Below are 21,117 nucleotides of genomic sequence, written 5' to 3' on the forward strand. Positions count from 1 at the left end.
TGACAAAACAATAAAAGGTATTAGAATTCAAAATGGAAAGATTCAAGAAGAGTAGTTAAATCTTATGGCCCATTTTCCTCCCCTTCTATTTCATCTCACACCCAGCTTAGTCTCTTCAGGGGAAGCCTCCATTGTTTCCTCACCGGGTGTTATTAAGTCTTGTTACCATTTGACCCCATTTGTTTTAGTCATTTCTGACTTTGTTCAATGTTGCTGTCTCTTTGGAGTCCTCCTGTTCCTCTTACTTTTGCTTTTTCAAACTTGACCCATACTGCAGAAGCCAAACTTTGTCTTGCTGGAAGCCTGTTTGTCATGGTGCAGTCACATTTTACTCAAATTTATTTAATTGTGGAAATTCTGCTATGTTGAAAATTAAAATCTGTAAGGTTTCTCACTTCATGTGCAAAATTTGAAATAATGCAAATCCTCTTCTATTATTAAAAGTGACGATTTCTGGGTCACCTGGGTGGCTCAGTCATTAAGCGTCTGCATTCGGCTAAGGTAATGGTCCCAGGGTCCTGGGATTGAGCCCCATGTCCGGCTCCCTGCTCAGTGGGGAGTCTGCTTCTCCCTCTCACTCCCCTGCTTGTATTCCCCTCTCTCTGTGTCTTTCTCTGTCAAATAAGTAATTAAAATCTTAAAAAAAAAAGTGATGATTTCCTTTTGCCACAGGACATGTAGCTTTAATGATAAATACCAGATACCTCTTTTCATTTTTTTGTGAACCACCAGTATGTCAGTCAGCTCCATTGCTGCAGAACCTTACCAGAAGCAGTCACTTCCATGATACTGCTTGCTGCACAATATTAAAGATAGTGTGTAGGGGGAAGAAAGCAGAATTTAAAAGTACACTTAAAATAGTCGTAGAGTTGTGCTTTCTGAGAAGACCTAAAGCAAAGCCTAAAGTGTGGGCTCTGGAGCCAGATGACCCCGAATTCAAATTTAAATCCTGAATCCAGCAGTTAATTACTGGTTGACTTTGGACAAATAATCTGTCTGTGTTTTTGTTTTTTCATTTAAAAAAAAAATTTTTTTTTAAAGTAATGTCTGCACCCAGTGTGGGGATTGAACTTAAAACCCCGAGATCAAGACTTGCATGTTCTAACAACTGAGCCATCCAGGTGCCTCTGTTTCCTCATTTTTAAAATGGGCTGGTGATAAATCACCTAGTTCACAGGGTTGTTGTAAATTGTGTTAGTAGCATGTAAAGCTCCTAGGAGAATGCCTAGCTTATACTATGTGTTCAAAAATACTAGGAGTATTCCATTGGGAATATTCATCTTGAACCATTTCAGTTTTATTTATTATTTTATTATTTTTAATGACATTTTTGAAAAGGATTGATTGATTTTGAAAGAGAACATGCACACACATGCAGTAGAGCATGGAGAGGGAGAGAATCTCAAACAGATTCCCTGCTGAGTGTGGAGGCCTACCTGGGGCTCAGTCCCAAGACCCTGAGATCAACAGCCTGAACTGAAATCAAGAGTTGGATGCGTCACTTAACTGAATGAGCCACCAAGGTGCTGCACCATTTGAGTTTTAAATTGCGATACAAATTTGACCATTCTGTAAAATGCTCCCTCTTATGGGGCTCCTGGCTGGCTCAGGTGGAAGAGCATGCGACTCTTGATCTTGGGGTCGTGAGTTTGAGCATGCTCGGTGTAGAGGTTACTTTAAATAAATAAATAAACTTAAGAAGAAAGAAATGCTCCATCTTTGATATTTTTAGAAAATAGTTAAGGATGCTGCCAATCTCTTTGAAACCATGTCGTGAGGAATATAGATAGAATTCGGATGAGGGGAGGGGCACTGGAGTGAGCCACCCAGGCGCCCCAGAGTGGAATTTATTATTTACCTTCCCTTTCTCTTTCAGTTTTGTTGGGTCTAAAATTTAAATTGTAAGAAGAAATAAGACCTCCCTTTTCCTCTACTGCTTCTGATGGAATGTCATGGATGGCTATAAGTCATTTAACTTAATCCTGAATTTTTAAAAAAAGGTTATAGTGAAGAAAATTGTTCCAGTAATTCTTTAAATGCTCACAATATGTCATAATGAATATATTAATTGGATTAATACATGAGGGTGAAAAGGTTCAGGAACTTAAGAATGTATAAGTCAATATAGGGCAAGCTATAAACATAAATACCCATGGGGTATTGGATCTTTGAAATTGTGTAACTTGTAGAAGAAGTCTTAATGGAACGATTGGGTCAGAAGATACTAGAATGGTGTCAGGAAAATTCTGAGTGGGAAGGTGGACTGGAAAGACCCACCTCATCTGTATGCACTGTACCTTTCTCTTTGTATACTTCAGGCACCAGCTGGTTAATTTGCATGTGTGGTTTCAACTGTCAGTCTGTGTTGACTCATTCTGAAAGCTCCATGAGGATAGGCCCCCCCATGTCTTTTTCCCTAGCACTTAGCAGTGTAGGATTAGAGTAGGCTCTCCATAAATATTTGTCCAGTGAATAAAATGGTGGATGGATCAGCAAACATTTAGTGAGACTTGAGAATGTTCTGTGGTGGTAGAAGTGGGTGGAGAATTGTTAGGCTTGTGAAGATTGATAACACATAATATCTGACCTCAGGGAACATAAAATCTGATATTGCATATAAATTTGTCAAGTTCTTTGGTTTTAGATTAACCAGTGCAGACAATAAGTAATTTGGTGACTTGAAACAAGCTTTGTTTCTAACAAAGATTTTAATAAATTTCTTAACAGAGATTATATAAACTCTTATTTATATAACAGATAAGCACATATTCTTATGCTTATTGTTCCTTCTCTGTACTCATTTAGCTGCAAAAAGGATTGTTATGGGGTGAATTTTATGATCCTCTGTTATTAAGGGTTTTTTTTTTTAATTAAAATTTGGGATTTGATCAGATGAGGACATAATGCTCTTCTGAAAATATGGAAGGAGCTCACATCTCTAAAATGTGGTAGGGTAGCAAGATAATTAATTGAATTGCTATCCTAAAATAAATGGCTTGATCATTCAGGTATGCAAAGACCAGGTAATCTAGTTTTATAATCAGATAATCCAGCTAAGTGTTTTTATTGTCTATGGTATAATTGTTTATCATGTATTTCCTTTAAGGTTCTTTTTTTTCTTTTTTTTTTAAAAAAAGTAATCAAGGCTATTCTTAATTATTGGAACTGAGATAGGGACTGTTACTTTGGAAACTAAAATTGCAGAGAATCCAGTGGAATCCTGCAATGCTACCACAGCTATTTGTAGTTCTTTGGGCAAAAAAATTAAAGACAAGAAGTTAGAATTTTTTGAAGAAATTGTTCCGTGGTGGGGGGGGGGTGTGTGGTAGTGGTAATGAATTCAAATCACATGTAATTCACTCAAAATAAAGCTGCCTCTGTAAATAAGACTTTTCTATAGAAGTAGCCCCAGTCAAAGAGTTAGGATTAGCCCAGTCAGAATGTGTTTCTAAATTTTTTAAAATTTTTACAAATTAATTTTTAAAAATAAAAGTAGTTAAAAATACAAGTATAATATCATTCTTTCATAAATTGGTTAGTGTAAATTAAGCCAAATCAATTCTCTTTATGTAGGAAAAAAATGGATTTTGTGGAGTTACACAGCTGAGGTCATACTTAGGAATAAGTGTCTTTTTGAAGAAGGCAGGGATCATTGTTTTATTCTCGGATACCCAGTCCATGGCACATGGTTGGGGCTCAATTTAATGTATTAGTGTAGTGAAACTCATTATTGAATTTCAGAGATCGAAACTCCCAGACCTCTAGTGAGAACAGCCTTAGATATTTTATGGCTTTGCTCTTAGATTTATTCTCGTGTCAGAATAGCAGTTCTGATTTTTCTTTAACTCAGTAGAATCAGTTAATGAAGTGATGGAAAATAGAATCCTCTAAACAAATCAGAGACTAAAAAATTGTATGCATTTATTAGGAAAAAAGGGGAGCAACCACGTATTTGAGAACAAAGACTGTCTGTTTCATTGTTTTTATTGTTTAATTAATACTTTAATTTTATTTTTTAGACCTTATTGCAATATGCAAGCAACAAGAATGCCTCGGAACATATGGTGTATCTTCTGGAGGTATATCGACTTGCCATCCAAAGCTTTGCCAGTGCACGCCCATATTTAACTACTGAATGTGAAGATGTCCTCTTAGTGCTTGGCAGATTAGTACTGTAAGTTGAAGTACTTAAGTCACTGTTAAAATTGAGTACTTAGGTTGTAATGTTTGTCTGACTTCTCTTTACTATGAAATCCCATTATTCAGAGCACCAGAAGTCATACCTTCGAATGAAATTTCCTTTGCTCTGAGTCTTCATACTCTGGTTCCTAGGAGATTAAGTACAAGTGAAGCTCTAGCCAGACAGCATAATCAACATAATCTTTAATTGCCTCCAGAGTCTCTTCTCACTCAGGTTTAGCATCCAAGAATGATACAGTTTCTTTATTTAGGTATAGATCAGTATAACTAACAAGAGTATCTGGAAACTGTAGTGGTCTTTGAGGATCACCTTGAGGGGAAATACTATGAAATTCTGCAGTTCAGTTAGATTATTGGAACTAAGAAAATTTTACTAGCAGAAAATATTAGGATATATATAAGATTACCAGCCTGAGTCAATAATAATTTAGCTGCTGTTTTAATATTTGGCTGCCTATTAGCAAATAAAATTATACCTTTCACATAATTTTCATCTGCAAATTGAAGAGGTATAACAGCTATTCAATTTTTAGATTTGTTTAGCTTACAGATGGTTTGGGAGGATAACTTCTAGTCTGGGTGGTCTTGATATGTTATAAGTAGAGAAATTATCTTGCCAATCTTTCTGTTCCTTTGCAAGTGACAAGAGCCTACACACATGATAGTTACATATATTTATCTCCTTATCAGCTGAATTGACAGTAGCATGAGCTCCTGTTTTTGTCTTCTGGAATCAGAATGGTTCCTATTTGAGTACCCTCTTATATCCTAATAAACTAAATAAAACTGCTTGGAATATGATTTCTAGAGGGAATATATTATTTTCCAAATGTTTTAAAGCCACAGTGTCCTTATAATGCCTCCTGGCTTTTCTTCTTTTCTCTTTTTTAAAGTTGAAAAGCCAATATAACTATGTTGAAGAAAATTTTAAAGAGTAAGAAGCATATTTCAAAAAAATGTGAAACATATACAATATCATTATCATACTGTATTTGACATGTGTATAGCCACATTTATATACTGACTTCATTATTTTACATTATAGGAGTTGTTTTGAATTACTGCTTTCAGTGTCTGAAAGTGAACTGCCATGTGAAGTCTGGGTACTCTTCCTTCAGTCTCTACAGGTGAGTTGATTTGGGCTGAAAAAGTCTTTGTTAAGATATCCAAGACACCTACTTAATTTCTCCCAGCAAACTCAAATGGAAAATTTTGAAGAAAAACAAGTACATTGTATATTGGTATTCAGTTCATGAAATTTTGAGAAAGAGATCTTCCAAATGAAGGGATGTGTTAAAAATTGTTTTTGTCTTTCATTTGGTTTTGTTAGCCTTTGTATAGCTTAGGAATGAACACAAGTTTTCATTACTCAGAAACAAATTTTAAAAACAAAAGCAAAGTTTTTAGACAGAATAAAGCTATTATAAATATAAAATTGTATGTAGTTATAAGGTAACAGTATTTGGATCATTCTGAGTACACTTATCTAGTATTTTTCCCCTAACACTTCAGAGATTGTGTCTAGCATAATGAGTCCCTCAGACAACCAAAATAGTCATCATAGATTCTATTCATGCATTTTACTTACAGAAGAGCTACATTGGCTCTCATATTGGCTTGATTATCAGCTTCCTTAATAGGTAAGTACATCAGAAAGCAGCAAGTTATGGAGGGTAGAATTGGATAGGAGGAAAATACTACAGGAGGCAAATTTGCATGTCATTGATAGAGACAGAAAAACTGTTCTAAAAAATACACACAATAGTAATAGCTGTCATTCGTTATCACTGTATACTAAATACTGCTTTCTTTTATGTGTTTTGTGTCTTGTAATCAAATTACAAACCTTATAATGTAGGGATCATTTGAATCTCCATTTCCAAACAGGGAGACAGGCATAGAGAATATTAATTAGCTTGCCCAAAGGATTTATACCCAGAGCTTGCTTTTTGCCAGCTACTTCTTGGGACACAAACTCTAGTAGTCTGTACCTGTTTGATATAGGCACAAGTAAAGATTTGTATATTAACATACATACTTCATTATCTGGACATTTCTTTCCTTTGGGATATATAACCCAAAATGAAATGATAATAATGTTAATCTTTTTGTTTTGGGGAAAAGAGGATTTTTTTTTTGGTCCTGTCCTTGGCCTATTTTAATCCCTATAATGTGATCCTAATTCCTCACATACTCATACAGCTGGTAAAATCACCTTGTCACACTGTGTTTTGAGGCCTGCTAGTAGTTTTGTCCTGGCATACAAAGGTCTAGAAGGGCAAATCTTACTATTCTTGTTTGGGTTGTTACTGTTTACTTATAATAGTATTCTTTGCAGAGAGAATACTGTCTTATTTCTTTATTACTTTCTTAGATCATATGCCTACATAAAATACTTGCCTTTTCTCTCTACCTGTGTAACTTTTTCCACTGTTTATCAGATAGGATGTATTTTTGAATATGTGTTGAATAAAATGAATTTCAGTAGAGGTACAGATAAATCTAAGACATGGTCCCTGTTGAAATCTAAAAGGTAAAAGCCCTGCAGTTTTCTTATTTTAGTGATAAATGAACAAGGCAGCAGATAGTTTTGAGGAAAGTTTTGGTAAGAGAATAGTTTTATCAGAGCAGGCTGCAGACAGAACACTCTCATTCACTATGGTCAGTTTATGTAACCCTCCAGATCTTTTGCCTATGGATATGGATTTTCTAATAAACAAAAACGAGGTCCTATTTTTTGCAACTTTTTTAAACCTAATTTTATCATGGATGTATGTCTAAGTTTGTATCTGTAGTTCTCCCTTATTTGATGATTGCCTGCACTTCTGTTACGTGGTTGCACCATAAGTTATTTGGCCAGATCTCTGTAATTTATTGTAAATAGTACTAAGTTAAACTTCTTGAGCTAGTATTTCTTTATTACAGATTTCAGGATGTGGACTTGTATATTTTTTACCTTAAAAAAGAAACAAATTTGGGGCGCCTGGGTGGCTCAGTGGGTTAAAGCCTCTGCCTTCGGCTCAGGTCATGATCTCGGGGTCCTGGGATCGAGCCCCGCATCGGGCTCTCTGCTCAGTGGGGAGCCTGCTTCCCCCCTCCCTCTCTCTGCCTGCCTCTCTGCCTACTTGTGATCTCTGTCAAATAAATAAATAAAGTCTTAAAAAATAAAAAAAGAAACAAATTTAAGTTTTAAAATGATTCTTAAAATTCTACCATAGTTTTAAAAGATTTTAATATTAACCTTTAAAAGTAACTTTGCTGGGGCGCCTGGGTGGCTCAGTGGGTTAAGCCGCTGCCTTCGGCTCAGGTCATGATCTCAGGGTCCTGGGATCGAGTCCTGCATCGGGCTCTCTGCTCGGTGGGGAGTCTGCTTCCTCCTCTCTCTCTCTCTGCCTGCCTCTCTGCCTACTTGTAATCTCTCTCTGTCAAATAAATAAATAAAATCTTTAAAAAAAAATAAAAATAAAAAATTTTTAAAAAGTAACTTTGCTGTAATATATACCTGTTGGTAACAAAGAATTATACACATCATTCTTATGCAGAATACACTGTATTTTGGGGCGCCTGGGTGGCTCAGTGGTTAAGCTGCTGCCTTTGGCTCAGGTCATGATCTCAGGGTCCTGAGATCGAGTCCCGCATCGGGCTCTCTGCTCAGCAGGGAGCCTGCTTCCTCCTCTCTGCCTGCCTCTCTGCCTACTTGTGATTTCTCTCTGTCAAATAAATAAATAAAATCTTTAAAAAAAAAAAAAAAAAAAAAGAATACACTGTATTTTGAACAGATGAAAAACAGAAAGCTGTTTTTATTTTTAACCCAGACTCTGGTCTTTCATTTTAGTTTCTGTGTATCATTGTGGATGGTATTATTTCCTGCCAAAGTGTGATGATATGGGTCTATTAAATATTACATATAATTTACATATAAGGTAATCAGACACTGCAAATTCTGAAATTTTTACATAGAATCCTCATTTTCATTGTAGAATAAATGCTTGTTATCTTAAGTTAAGGAGAAAGAAGCCTGAAGAGAGTTCAAGCCCTTAAAGGAAAAATTGCAACATTGGTTGAATACTGCTTTTAGTAAACTGTTAATTGGAAATAACACTTTCTGTGTCAGTTCTAAATTTTAAAACCTTTCTCTTGAGAAGGTAACAGCATATTGGGAGTGCATGTGTTAAAAACCTACAATTTTGACACTAAAATTATGGGAAAAAATGAATTTTATTTTTTTATATTTCACTTAAGTGAATATAAGATTATATTCTTTGGTCTGTGAACATCATTAACTTATATTTTCCAAAGAATATTGCTATAAATGGAAGCTTAATGTTTCATGAGAATTTCAGCATTCTAAAATGAGAAAAAAAAAATTAAAATTTTAGAATATGGGAACAATCAGCAATCCTCACTAGTAATAGAGGACAGTGGAGACATAAACTTAATAATTTATGTCAAGTTAAATTTCTGATCCCTTTCTCTTGACGCTTTGTGTACATAAATATTTTGAAGAACAAACTATTGGTAATTATATTTGTTTTCTGAGGAGATTGAATGAGCTAATAACCTAGGCTTTCCATGACTTCAGATAAAGCCACTTTTCATTTAAAATGTCATTTGATAGAAGAATTTAAACATTGAAAAAATACATCACTTGGCCTCATTAAGTAATACTTCTATTAGAAGGAATTGCCTTTGTGAGTACTGTAGAATCCTTTAAAAGAAAGCTGTACAGTGGCCTTAAAATAATTTAGTAATGTGAGGTTGTAAATTCAATTGTCATAATTTTACCTAAGGAGAATTTAGGAAAACATTTTAAAGGTGCCCTTTAATTTAGTGAATACATTCTAGTTTCTTTCTTTCTTTCTTTTTTTTTTTAAAGAAAATAGTAATAGAATTCACAAAGCTTTGAGGAGTTTTTTTTCCTGCTTATTTCTTTTTAGGAAATGCAAGATAGTAGTTCCTTTTGTAGATGTTCAGATACATTGAAAAGGCAAAACTATTTTTCACATTGCTTATTAGCCTATTTTCTGGATATGCTGTTTTTGTTTTAGGAGTCACATGATGCATTATTGGAATTTGGGAATAATAACCTACAAATACTGGTTCATGTTACCAAGGAAGGGGTGTGGAAAAACCCAGTTCTTCTTAAAATTCTGTCTCAGCAGCCAGTAGAAACAGAAGAAGGTAAGCCTTAAAACTTTACTGACTATATTGAAAGAAGATATAGATCTAAGAGTATTATAATTCATTAATGGGTTAGAATTTTGTGACTTATCACCTATGTGTCTATACCCAGTCTGTTCTCCTTTGAGTAGTAAAAACTAACCGTTAGCATTTAATGTTTTGCTTAAATATTCTTGTTTTAGGTAGTGTTTTAAATATTCCTTGTACTTACTTTAAAATGTTTCATTGAGTAACAGTGTTCATATAAATTTCCTGAGATACAAATGAATAATCTGTTTCTAGTCTTTGGTATATGGTAGAGCTTTGCTCATATGTTCTTCACTGGTTACTATAGCTAAGAACCATGAAGAAAAATTGCTTTTTCATTTTAAACCTATGAAATATTGGAATTTAGCATTTTGTAGAGAAATGCAAAGAATGAAAATTTTTATTTGCAGAATCATTAGTTTAAGAACAGATGATTTGTGGATTTGAATTGGTATTTGCATGTTAAGCACAAAAAATTACCTCATTTGATACCACCAATTGTGATTTCATTTGCTTTAAGTTAGTAGAAAATTAAAAGGATCACATTTTGTTAAGTATGTTTCTGTAACAAAAATGAAGTTCAGAAGAGTTTTTATACTTCTGGTATGTCTTTAATTTAGGTCTTAAACAGACCATTTGAATATCCCAGTTAACTTACTCATTTATCAAGTTTGACAACCTACTATACACATGCTATTATAGTGAGAAGATTGGCGATGGGAGTTCTCAGAGTTTTCTCTTGGTTCTTTTTCTCTGCTAATTCTGCCGCTCATTAGGGGAAAAAAGAATAAGAGAAAGCTGTTAAGTAGAAAAAGGTTGGTTTTACTGTTTTCTGTTGAGGTTTCCCCATAAATCTCATCCCTTTGTAGGTACAGGCAGATGGAGGCTAAAATACCACTTTTCTAATTAATAAAAGTTGCTTAGAGGACAGAACCAAGTAGTTTCAGAATAATCCCAGAATTAGGAAGATCCCAGTCCAGATGAGGCTTGACTAAGGCCTAGAAGAACGCTTACTCAAGGTATAGTCAGGCCTAAGCCCAAGAGGAAGAAGGGTGGAGTGGTTATTAAATGTCCCCACTTTATTAAATATTCTCTTGATGTGCTAATCAAATAGATCACCCTGTCTCAAAAATTAACAGTACTTAATTTCTTTTCATACAGAAAAAAATCAAGAAAATAGGGAGAAGCACTGCTCTCCTAACGTCTTGTCTCCTCTCTATTCAATAAAGATTAAGTACCCACTATCTTAAGACTCTGAATGGGTACAGAACACCTGCATATCTAAGCAATTATTCTGTGAACAGCATATAAGTGGTGGGCAACCTATATAGTCTTCCTGCTTTCTCATTTGGCTCTTACCCTAATTTTAGGTCAGGAGATGAGGAAGATTCTTTTATGGCTTCATTGCTCTTGTAGCCCAGGTATTAACATTCATTTCAAACTAGAAAGCAGTAACCGTCATCTCATTAATTGTCCTCTGTTCAATAAAAGTACACATTTTTTAGCCTCCAAGGAACTCAATAAATGCTTTTGCTTATTTTATTTATTTATTTATTTATTTTGGATTTTAAAAAAAATTTTTTTTTCCCTGTGGTGCCTGGGTGGCGCAGCAGGTTAAGGGTCCAGCTCTTGGTTTTGGCTCAGATTGTGATCTTACAGTGGTGGGATCGAGCCCTGCATTGGGCTCCATGCTCAGAGTGGAGTCTGCTTGAGATTCTCTCTCCTCCCCTTGCCCTCCCCCCCCCCCCCCGCATTCTCTCTCTCCCTCTCTCACTCCCCGCCTCCCTCTCTGAAATAAACAAATAAAATATTTTTATTTATCTTGCTTTGAATTCTTGAATTTTGTGTCCTCCCCATCCCCTAAAAAAACAGCATATTACTGAAAGAATGTAATAAATACCAGTTGTTGGTTCTTCTACCTGGAACAGTCAGCAGAGAAATAATGGGTTCTCCCACCTAGATTTTAGCCCAGGTACTAAAGATCTTTCCATCCCCAGTGGCCTCCCACAGAAGGTGGGATGGTGAGACCAAGCCCACCTAAGGCTACACTGATGGTTCCCATTCTGAGCGTCAGCTCACGGAACTGTCCCTCCTCGCAGCAGTGATGGCAACAGCTTCCTAGATCCAGGCGGCCCACTGACCAGGAGACCTCAGCCCACTGTGAACAGTGGGGACCCCCACCACCATAATGGAGTGATTCCAACTCCCAACTCAAAGGACACCCAGAGCTACCATCTGGTATCTGCTAGTATTTCCAGTTGACTTCTACCCTACCTGGCACCCTCCTTCCCCTACTTTCCCATATCTTATGACATCAAAACAATGGCTTTTCCCCTTTTTCCTTGAGGCTCAGAGCCAGAGCTACAGTCTTTTTTTTTTCTCTCTCTCTCCCCTACTAAGAGTTAAAGGAAGGGTTTCATCCTTGCTCAGATTCCTTTCCCTAAATCAAGCTGACAAGGAACCAGCTCCTACACCATTTCCTTTCTTCCCCACCCTAGTTTATTTTTTGTGACCCCCTCTACCCCTGACCTCTGAAGCCATTTTATGAATTGTCATGTGCCGCTTGAGCCTCCAGTAAAAACAAAAATGGGCTTTCCTGTTAAAAAAGAAGACTGCCTTCGGCTCAGGTCATGATCCTGGAGTCCCGAGATGGAGTGCCACATCGGGCTCCCTGCTTAGCAGGGAGTCTTCTTCTCCCGCTGACCTCTCTCCTTTCATTCTCTCTCTCTCTCTCCCCCTCTCAAATAAATAAAATCTTAAAAGAAAAAAAAGAAAAAGGCTGTTTTTAATGACCTTAAATGTTAACCATTTTTTACGTGTTGAAGTATACACAAGGTAAACTGTCACGATGTTTACAATTTATTTTTAAATGGCTCAGGAAAAGAAAAACCAAGGAAAGATTGCAAAACAGTTCAATTGTTGAATCTAGATGGAAGAAGGGATATATGATTAAAAATTATTTTGTACTAGCCGTGTCTGGGTGGCACAGTTGGTTGAGTATCCGACTGTTGATTTTGGCTTAGAATGTGATCTTGGGGTCGGGTTGAGCCCCACATAGGGTTCTGTACTCAGCGGGGAGTCTGCTTGGGCTTTTCTCTCTCCCTCCTGCTTGTACTCTCTCTCTCAAATAAATAAATGAAAATTCTAAAAATTTATTTTGTACTAAAATGACAAAAATACAGAAAGGATAAGACTTGTTGGTGTATACTTTATTTTCATTTTAAATATAGAAATGTATAGTTGAATTTCCTTTTTAAAAACAAAGTTAAGGGCTGCCTGGGTGGCTCAGTGGGTTAAGCCTCTGCTTTTGGCTCAGGTCATGATCTCAGGGTCCTGGGATCAAGCCCCGCATCGGGCTCTCTGCTCTGCAGGATGCCTGCTTCCTCCTTTCTCTCTCTGTCTCCCTCTCTGCCTACTTGTGATCTCTCTCTGTCAAATAAATATATAAAATCTTAAAAAAATAAAAATAAAAACAAAGTTAATGGACGCCTGGGTAACATAGTCAGGTAAGTGTCTTACTCTTGGTTTTTGCTCGGATTGTGATCCCAGGGTTATCAGGCTTCCTGCTCAGTGGGGAGTATGAGATTTTCTCTCCCTCATTTTCTGCTGCTTCCGCTTGTGCTGTTTCTTTCTCTCTCTCTAAAATAAAACCTTTCAAAAAAATAAATGAAAAACAAAGTTAAGATGTATAATTTGAATTTTAAAACACAAGATTAGGGGAGCCTGGTGGCATAGCTGGTTAAGCAACTGACTCTTGGCTTCAGCTCAGATTGTGATCTCAGGGTCATGAGCTCAAGCCCAGTGCTGGGCTTTATGCTCGGTGTGGAGTCTGCTTGAGACTCTCTCTTCCTCTGCCCTTCCCCCCATGTGTAGTCTCTTGCCGTCTCTCAAATAAATAAATAAATAAATAAGTCTTAAAAAAATATAGCGTAAGGTGCACCTGGGTGGCTCAGTGGGTTAAAACCTCTGCCTTCAGCTTGGGTCTTGATCTCAGGATCCTGGGATCGAGCCCTGCATTGGGCTCTCTGTTCACCGGGGAGCCTGCTTCCCCCTCTCTCTCTGCCTGCCTCTCTGCCACTTGTGATCTCTGTCTCTGTCAAATAAATGAATAAAATCTTAAAAAAAAATAATTAAAATGTAAGATTGGTTTTTGTGTTAAAAGTTGTTACAGTGGTGTAATTGGTTGTAGTATATTAAGTAAAGTAGTTTTGTTTCATAGAAATAATAGCCACAGTTTAGAGTGTTATGTGGTAAGCACCATGTTAATGCTTTCCATATCTCTTTAGTCCATAAACCAGGTAAGGGATTACACATGCCCAAGACCACGTAGTTAAAATTGGAGGGCAGAATTTGAACCTAGGTGAGGAGATATTAAAAGTTTATGACTGAAGACTGATAACCACTCAGTTGCTAAATACATGGTTTTATTAAACTCCTCTAAAAATGTAATCATGCTTAGTGTGATGGGGAATACAAAAGTTAACGAGACATGGTATTTGTTTACAAATTGCTCATGGTATAAGAAGGGAGATGACGGAAACATAATAGCAGCTGGTGTCGCGCGTTTACCCTTTGCTGGCCCGGTGCTAAGTATCTTATCTGCATTACTGGTATTTCATTTATGATTTGTTCCTCTTGAGGCTCAGAGAGGTCAGTTAATTTGTCCAAGGGTCTCACCACTTTGTATGTGCCAGAGTCATGATTCAGCTTCACATTGATGATTCCAGAACCTGAAATACTAACTTCTTTACACTATAATCCTTTCTTCCTGTACTTAAAGAGAAGAGTAAGTATGGTGAAAGAAGTAAAATGCTGTGAAGATTTATAGACGAGGGTAGCTTGTATAGATAACATGCCTGTATTCATGGTAGGATTTGTAAATATGCGTACAACATATAAACAGCAGATAAACAGCAGAATCTGAAGTTAGGCAGAATAGTATATTAGTAGGACAGATTAACAGCAGTAAGCAGAACAGGATATTGGGTTGGCAGATGTGGCAGGCAATATATGGAAGAAATAGATTGGAGACTTTAAAAAAGAATTGCTAGGATACAATGAGAATGTAATAATAATTGAGGGACAGAGTTGGTAAGGAAGGATCATGCCAAAATTTCATTTCTGTATGGTTGAGAGAATACCATTACTGAAAATAGAAGTGAGGAATGAGGAGCCGTTTGAGTGGGAGATAGGATTTTGAGTTCAATTTAGTGCCTGTGGACTAAAATGGAAAAATCCAAGTGGAAGTGATCTGTTTTCCATTCATACTTTTTGACCTTGACTACATATTAGAGCATCTACGGAATTTAAAACCAACACATACAGTCTCCCTCCCTCTCTCTCTCTGTCCCTCCCCTACTCTCCCTCTCTCTCCTTTTTTTCCTCCCTCTCCCCCTCCTGCCACCCCAGGTCTAGGCTTCACCTGCTAAATCAAAATCTGCAGAGTTGGAGCTCTAGAATCTAGACCTTTTTGAAGTACCACAGGAAGTGGGAGCCTTCCACCTATCTATATAGAAGGAACTATGTGATATATTTTAGTGGGAAAAGAAATAGGTCCTCTGTACTCAGAATTCTATTTCTGGAATGATACACAAGAAATTGGGGAGGGAGACTAGAGTACTGGAGTTAGGGCAGAAAGGAGACAACTTTTATTGTACACCATTTTTGTGCCTTTTGAATTTTGTGTCATGTGCATATATGGTATTACCTGTTTCTGGAAAGAATGTTTAATACTATAAACAATAGCCAAACTATGGAAAGACAGTGATTATCCACTGACTGATGAATGGATAAAGAAGATGTGGTGTGTATGTATATACACAATAGAATGTTACTCAGCCGTCGAAAAGATTGACATCTTGCCATTTGCAACAACTTGGATAGAGCTAGAGTGTATTATGCTAAACAAAATAAGTCAGAGACATACAATATGATTTCATTCATATGTGGAATTAAGAAAGAAATAAAATATACAAATCTGGGGCAGGGAGGAGGGAAACAAACCATGAGACTTAGCAGTGGAGAACAAAATGAGGGTTGATGGAGGGATGTGGGTCAGGGGTGGGCTAGATAGGTGATGGGTTTTAAGGAGGGCATTGTGATGAACACTGGGTGTTGCATGTAACTGATGAACCACTGAATTCTCTTGAAACCAATAATTGCACTGTATATAAACTAACTAGAATTTTTGTTTATTGCTGTGAAAGAGGATAGGCAAGGGGTCAACGCTCAAAGATGAAGACCCTTTGCGCTTCTTTACTCCTGCTTTTATTGGTTGGTCCTTCAGGATAGTCCCAAATCCTTTTTTTTTTTTTTTTTCTTTTTTAAGATTTTGTTTATTCATTTGACAAGGGAGAGGTAGAAGAAGAAGCAGGCTTCCTGCTGAGCAAGGAGCCTGGTGGGGGGCTTGATCCAAGGACCCTGGAACCACCACGGAGCTGAAGGCAGCTGCCTAATAACTGAGCCACTAGGCACACAAAATCACAAATCCTTATCACTGTTTCTCAAGCACATGATGTGTGGCAAGGGGTCTTATAGGAATTAAGAAGATCCCTTTATGGGAAAGATATGAAATGCTAATCTTTGTGTTCTTTGAGTTCTGCTAAACATAGCCTAAGGGACAATGTATACATCTCTTCTTAGGTCACAGAGTGGCTGTTCTGGGCTAAGAAAGCTTGGGGGTGGGGCGGGGGACAGGTAGTCCTCTTGGCATTCCAAAGGCCTAAACCCTTCTCCAAAACCTTCTCTACCCTCAGGGGCTCTGTGTTTTAGCAAGCCAGGTGTTAATGGCTGATTTCATGTTCTACATTAATCCCCACATCTCCCCCTTTTTGTTTCTTTAAAGTGGCAGCAAGTAGTTCTTGAGACATTGCTCTGTGTACATATGCTTCACATCTCTGATGGTGGATAGGGCATTTATTCTAGTTTTGCAGACTATGATGAGAAGAAAAATAGTAATTATTATTACAATAGCAAAGAATCCCCATGAGAAACATGTGGGTAGGTTAAGCCACTCCGGATTGTTAGATCACTGAGCTTCTCTATGAAGCTTACAATTTCCTACCACCATCAATGTGGTGAGGATTTGATCCTTTAGCTACTGAACGTCAGAAGTTAATCCATGCATTTGCTTCTTTATCTGTTCCCAATCATGTATGGTCTGGTTCTGGGACATGGGGATAACACAGATGGATTTTTGAGCTGAGTCACATAAGAGGCCTTGCCAATAGGCTAAGACTTCTTGTTTTTCCCCAAGATAATCAATAGCAGCTCCCATTGGTTGAAGATGTCCTAATATTTTTGATCGATAGTTTGTTGAGTTGAAATTCTCTTGTAGTATTAATAGCCAGCTGATCCACAAAGGCATCAGTCTGAACCGAGTGAGGAAGAAAGGCAACTTACAGGCTAGTGGGAGTAATAATTGAGTTAGCTACGATAAAGCCGCAATGAGTAGACCTAAGAAGCACTTGGGTCTGCTGATGTCAGATAATGCCTCATTCAGAAAGCTAATGGATTTGGATTCTTCCCAACCTCTCGGTAAGATTAACAGGGATAGTGGCATGGTTGAAAATAGGAAAGGCGGGGGTGAGGGAGGAGTGCCTGGATGGCTCAGTGGGTTAAAGCCTCTGCCTTCTGCTCAGGTCATGATCCCAGGGTCCTGGGATCAAGCCTCACATCAGGCTTGCCGCTCAGCAGGGAGCCTGCTTCTCTTCCTCTCTCTCTGCCTAGCCCTCTGCCTACTTGTGATCTCTTTCTGTCAAATAAATAAATAAAATCTTTTTTTAAAAAAATAGGAAAAGGGGTATCTGCCCAAGTAACAGGTTTCCAGAGGGAGATTTGCAGGTCCATAAAAGGACATGGAGCACCTAGATGGCAGCAGAAAGACAAGAATACATACCATGGTAGAACTGGTGTTAAGTACAGATACCATAGCCAAGAATATGTCTTCAGGAATAGAGGGTTTACTAGTCTGTTGTAGAATCTCCTCAGCTTTCTGGGTCATCTTCTTAAGGTCTCCCCAGGTCATGAATTTGGCCTTGTGGGTACAGGGGAGGCACCTGATAGCCAGCTGTTTTGCTTCTAGATTCAGGTGACTCTTTTGAGGGCCTGGATTCTGGCTGTGCTAGGCCATGGTAATGTTTAGCATTTCTAGCATGGATAACCTTGCCCACATATGAGGCTTATGGATATGAGTTCTACTGGTCCCTGCCAAATGCCCATGTTTGGGTCCTTCCAGAGTACTTGGGCTGGCATTTTTGGTGGGGAGTAAGGTTTAAAATGTTTTTCTTTAGCTGGAGTTTCAAAATTAGAATTTAAATTAAAAAGATCTAGAATAAGCAGTGCTTTCTGTAATTGTGCTTTAGGATCCATATCTCTCCCTTTGTGTTTTGTATCGTGCACTTAAGGGTAGAATGTGCCTCTGAATAATAGCCTGATTATGACTGATTTGTCTCCCAATAATTTGCTGTAATTTATTGGTGAATTCAATAAAGGATTCTGGGAGGCCCTGCTTAATAGAGGCGAAAGAGCCTTGATGATTGCCCTGATCAGGGATTCATTCCCAAGCTCAGTATGCACAAAGAGCATTGTACTAGAGGGTCCGTAAGAAATTGTCCTCTATCTGTGGGGGCGCCTGGGTGGCTCAGTGGGTTAAGCCGCTGCCTTCAGCTTAGGTCATGATCTCAGGGTCCTGGGATCGAGTCCTGCATTGGGCTCTCTGCTCAGCAGGGGGCCTGCTTCCCTCTCTCTTCTCTCTCTCTCTCTCTCTCTGCCTGCCTCTCCGTCTACTTGTGAGCTCTCTCTGTCAAATAAATAAAATCTTAAAAAAAAGAAAAAAAAAAGAAATTGTCCTCTCTCTATGAATGGACTTCTCCCCTTAGGCATATTGTCAACTCTAAGAACTCCTGCTAACTGATGGAGCAGCTTGTTGTTCACATAATCATCATACTCAGTATGTCAGATGGAATACTGAGGATCCCCAAATACTGCTTTACATAAATGCTTTTGTTTACAAATGAATATTTTATCACATTTCTGTAAATCATTGATGACTTTTTGTTTTTTTAAGATTTTATTTATTTGATGGAGAGAGAAACACAGTGAGAGAGGAAACACAAGCAGGGGGGAGTGGGAGAGAGAGAAGCAGGCTTTCTGCTGATCAGGGAGCCCGATGCAGGCCTGGATCCCAGGACCTTAATGACTGAGCCACTCAGGCACCCCAAATCATTGATATCTTAAGAGAAAGTTTCTTTAATCCTAGAAGAGTAAACATTAGAAGAGTCAGCAATGATTTAAATAAGAGTCACAAAACTGTAATAATCTCTCAGTTCATTTAGTCCCATGTTACTAATTCTTGCTTAATTTGAATGCATCTTCGGTTAGTTCTGGAAGTTTTTACCCATTTCAGTTTTTACGTTTTAAAGATATCAAATACCTGTATTTGTCCTAAGTCCTTTATATGAATTTCCTTAAAGACGAAGCTCATTTTGTAAGAGAATAAGAACAATTATAAATGGTGAAAACCCAGAAATGGACATTGTTAATGATCTGATATGAGAATTCTTTATGATACTGTTGACAAGGAAACTCAGTTTATTTCTGTAACACATGAAACAATTCAGTAGCCAGAATATTGAGTGTTGATGACCTCATACCAGAAGGTAACATACCAAACAAGCCTAATCAGTCAAGAAGACTTTGTTCATGATTTAAATCTTGGGGAAGTTTGTTAAAAACTTGGTAAGTTTTAAAGGGCATGCCTAAATGGGATTACAGATCGTCAAAGACTTAATAAAGGCAAAACATAGAAACTGTATTTTTATGGAGATAGCAGATTTTCAGTCTTATACCAATCTAATCACAAAATCCCTTTATTTTAATCTTAGTCTGTCCTGACCACACCTAAAATTCCTTTCCAAAAATTTTTCCTTCACAGACTTTCTACAACTTCCTTTTGCATTCACATTTTGTCCCAAACCATCTCTTTCCAAACAACCAATCTTACCTAGGACAAAGTTATCTTCTCAGTAAGTAGTGAAAAGCAGAAACCTATGTCCAGTAATCAATGATTTAGGACCTTATCCTATTTGGAAAAAACCTAGATGTCCAGTGAATTTAATCCCATTTGCCATCCTAGCAAAACTTTAAAATTTCAGGTTACTAAAGACTTTGAAAGCTATTTTAACAATTATCCATGAAAACTTTGAGACAGGCAATTAACCATCATTTTAAGTTACGTTTTTGTTAAAAATTGCAGCGGAGAAAACAAACTTATTTGGCCTTCAGTAGATTTTGGTGGAATAGATGTTTCATATTCAGCGCTGGTAACTTTAAATACGTGTCTATCTTAATTAAACTGACAACTTTAACTTAACTATTTTAACTTAACTTTAAATACTGAATTATGTTCCATCTGGATATTCCCTATTGTCAGTTTTTACCTGAGATACGGGTGGGGAATTCTAGAGTAAGTGGTGTTAGGTCCAGGGGGCGCTCTTCTTGCTCCTTGATAGTGAACGGAGAATCTTGGAGCCATGGTGCTTGAGGCACCAAGGATGGTCTGGAAGCCAGTTATACAGGCTGCATCCAAGGTGGTGCAGAAAGAGAAAAGGGAGGGGGAAACAAAAGAGGCAAAGCGCTGCCAGAAGGCAGAGAAGAAAGGATTCCTGGTTCTAGAGCTCATCAGCTCCAACAGAGGCACAAGTGCCATGTTTTCCTGCCAAGAAGGGGGAATATACGGTCTATGTCAGGCTACAGAAGACAGAGAATTTCCCCAAAAGAAAGGGAGTTTCAGCAGCTATTTGGGAATATGCCTTAGAGTCCTCATCCTCAGGTAGACTAACCACAGTTGGCTCCAGTTATAGCCATTAACTTGGGAAATAAGTGAGGGAGAAGCACCTACATCTGTTAAAAACAGAGAGGAGTCAGGAGTCCCCTTTGTCTGGGATAGCCTGTGTTTTCCTCCAGTAACGTGGGTTTACTCAGAGGAGGCCGATTTAGGTAATTATCATGCAGTATGTCAGGAGGGAGTTTACTAGGCAAACACGTTCTGCAAGAGGCTGTTACAGTGCTGGTATAGAGCAATGAAAATACCCTAGGTAACCTAGGTCTCTTTGCCCTAGAAGAGATCTAACTGATAGATCCCAGATCAGTCCTTACCTAAATTTGGCAATCCAAATCATTTCCAGTGGGTTAAAAGGCACCCCAAAGGATAGTCTTTAGGAACAGAACAGAAGGTTCATGACCTAGAAAATCTACCTGACTCCCAGGTAGCATCCCACACAGGATGTCAGAGGTCCTGGTGTCAGACCAACCCGAGGTGTCCCCAGAACAAAATCCCTGTGACCACTGCCACTGATACAGGTCCCTATAAGAGGGAGGCCTGCCCTCCTCCCTGCTAGACTACCGTGGGTACCGGTGTATGGACCTAAAGACTGTGCCATGAAGGTCATGCCTTATTTTACCTTGCCTTGAAGAACCTGCTGTTTTTAACCCATGGAAAACACTAGAAGTTTTACAAAGGGGAAATCGTCCAATTTTATAGGTTAAGTAGTTAGTAGAGGACATTGATGGACAGTAAAGAAAGTCCATCATGGTCTAAGTAACATTGCAACACATGTAATCTTTACAGCCAACTTCTAGCCTAGGAAATGGTCCCATGAAGTATTGCTTGCTAGATAGAGCCCCCAGTAAGAATCGACTAAGTGGAGG

At 37.9% G+C, this 21,117-nt stretch overlaps 1 protein-coding gene across 1 annotated transcript in view; it reads left to right on the top strand.

The window, feature by feature from the left end:
• Positions 1-21,117, top strand: part of RLF (RLF zinc finger) — a 94,733-nt gene that overhangs the window by 27,772 nt on the left and 45,844 nt on the right. Inside the window, exons 2-4 of the mRNA XM_059135563.1 lie at positions 4,020-4,174; positions 5,246-5,327; positions 9,249-9,381. Of these exons, the coding sequence (XP_058991546.1) occupies positions 4,020-4,174; positions 5,246-5,327; positions 9,249-9,381 (370 nt within the window). The remainder of the gene's footprint in view (positions 1-4,019; positions 4,175-5,245; positions 5,328-9,248; positions 9,382-21,117) is intronic.

The sequence above is a fragment of the Mustela lutreola genome, chromosome 10, assembly GCF_030435805.1.
Source record: "Mustela lutreola isolate mMusLut2 chromosome 10, mMusLut2.pri, whole genome shotgun sequence".
NCBI lineage: Eukaryota > Metazoa > Chordata > Mammalia > Carnivora > Mustelidae > Mustela > Mustela lutreola.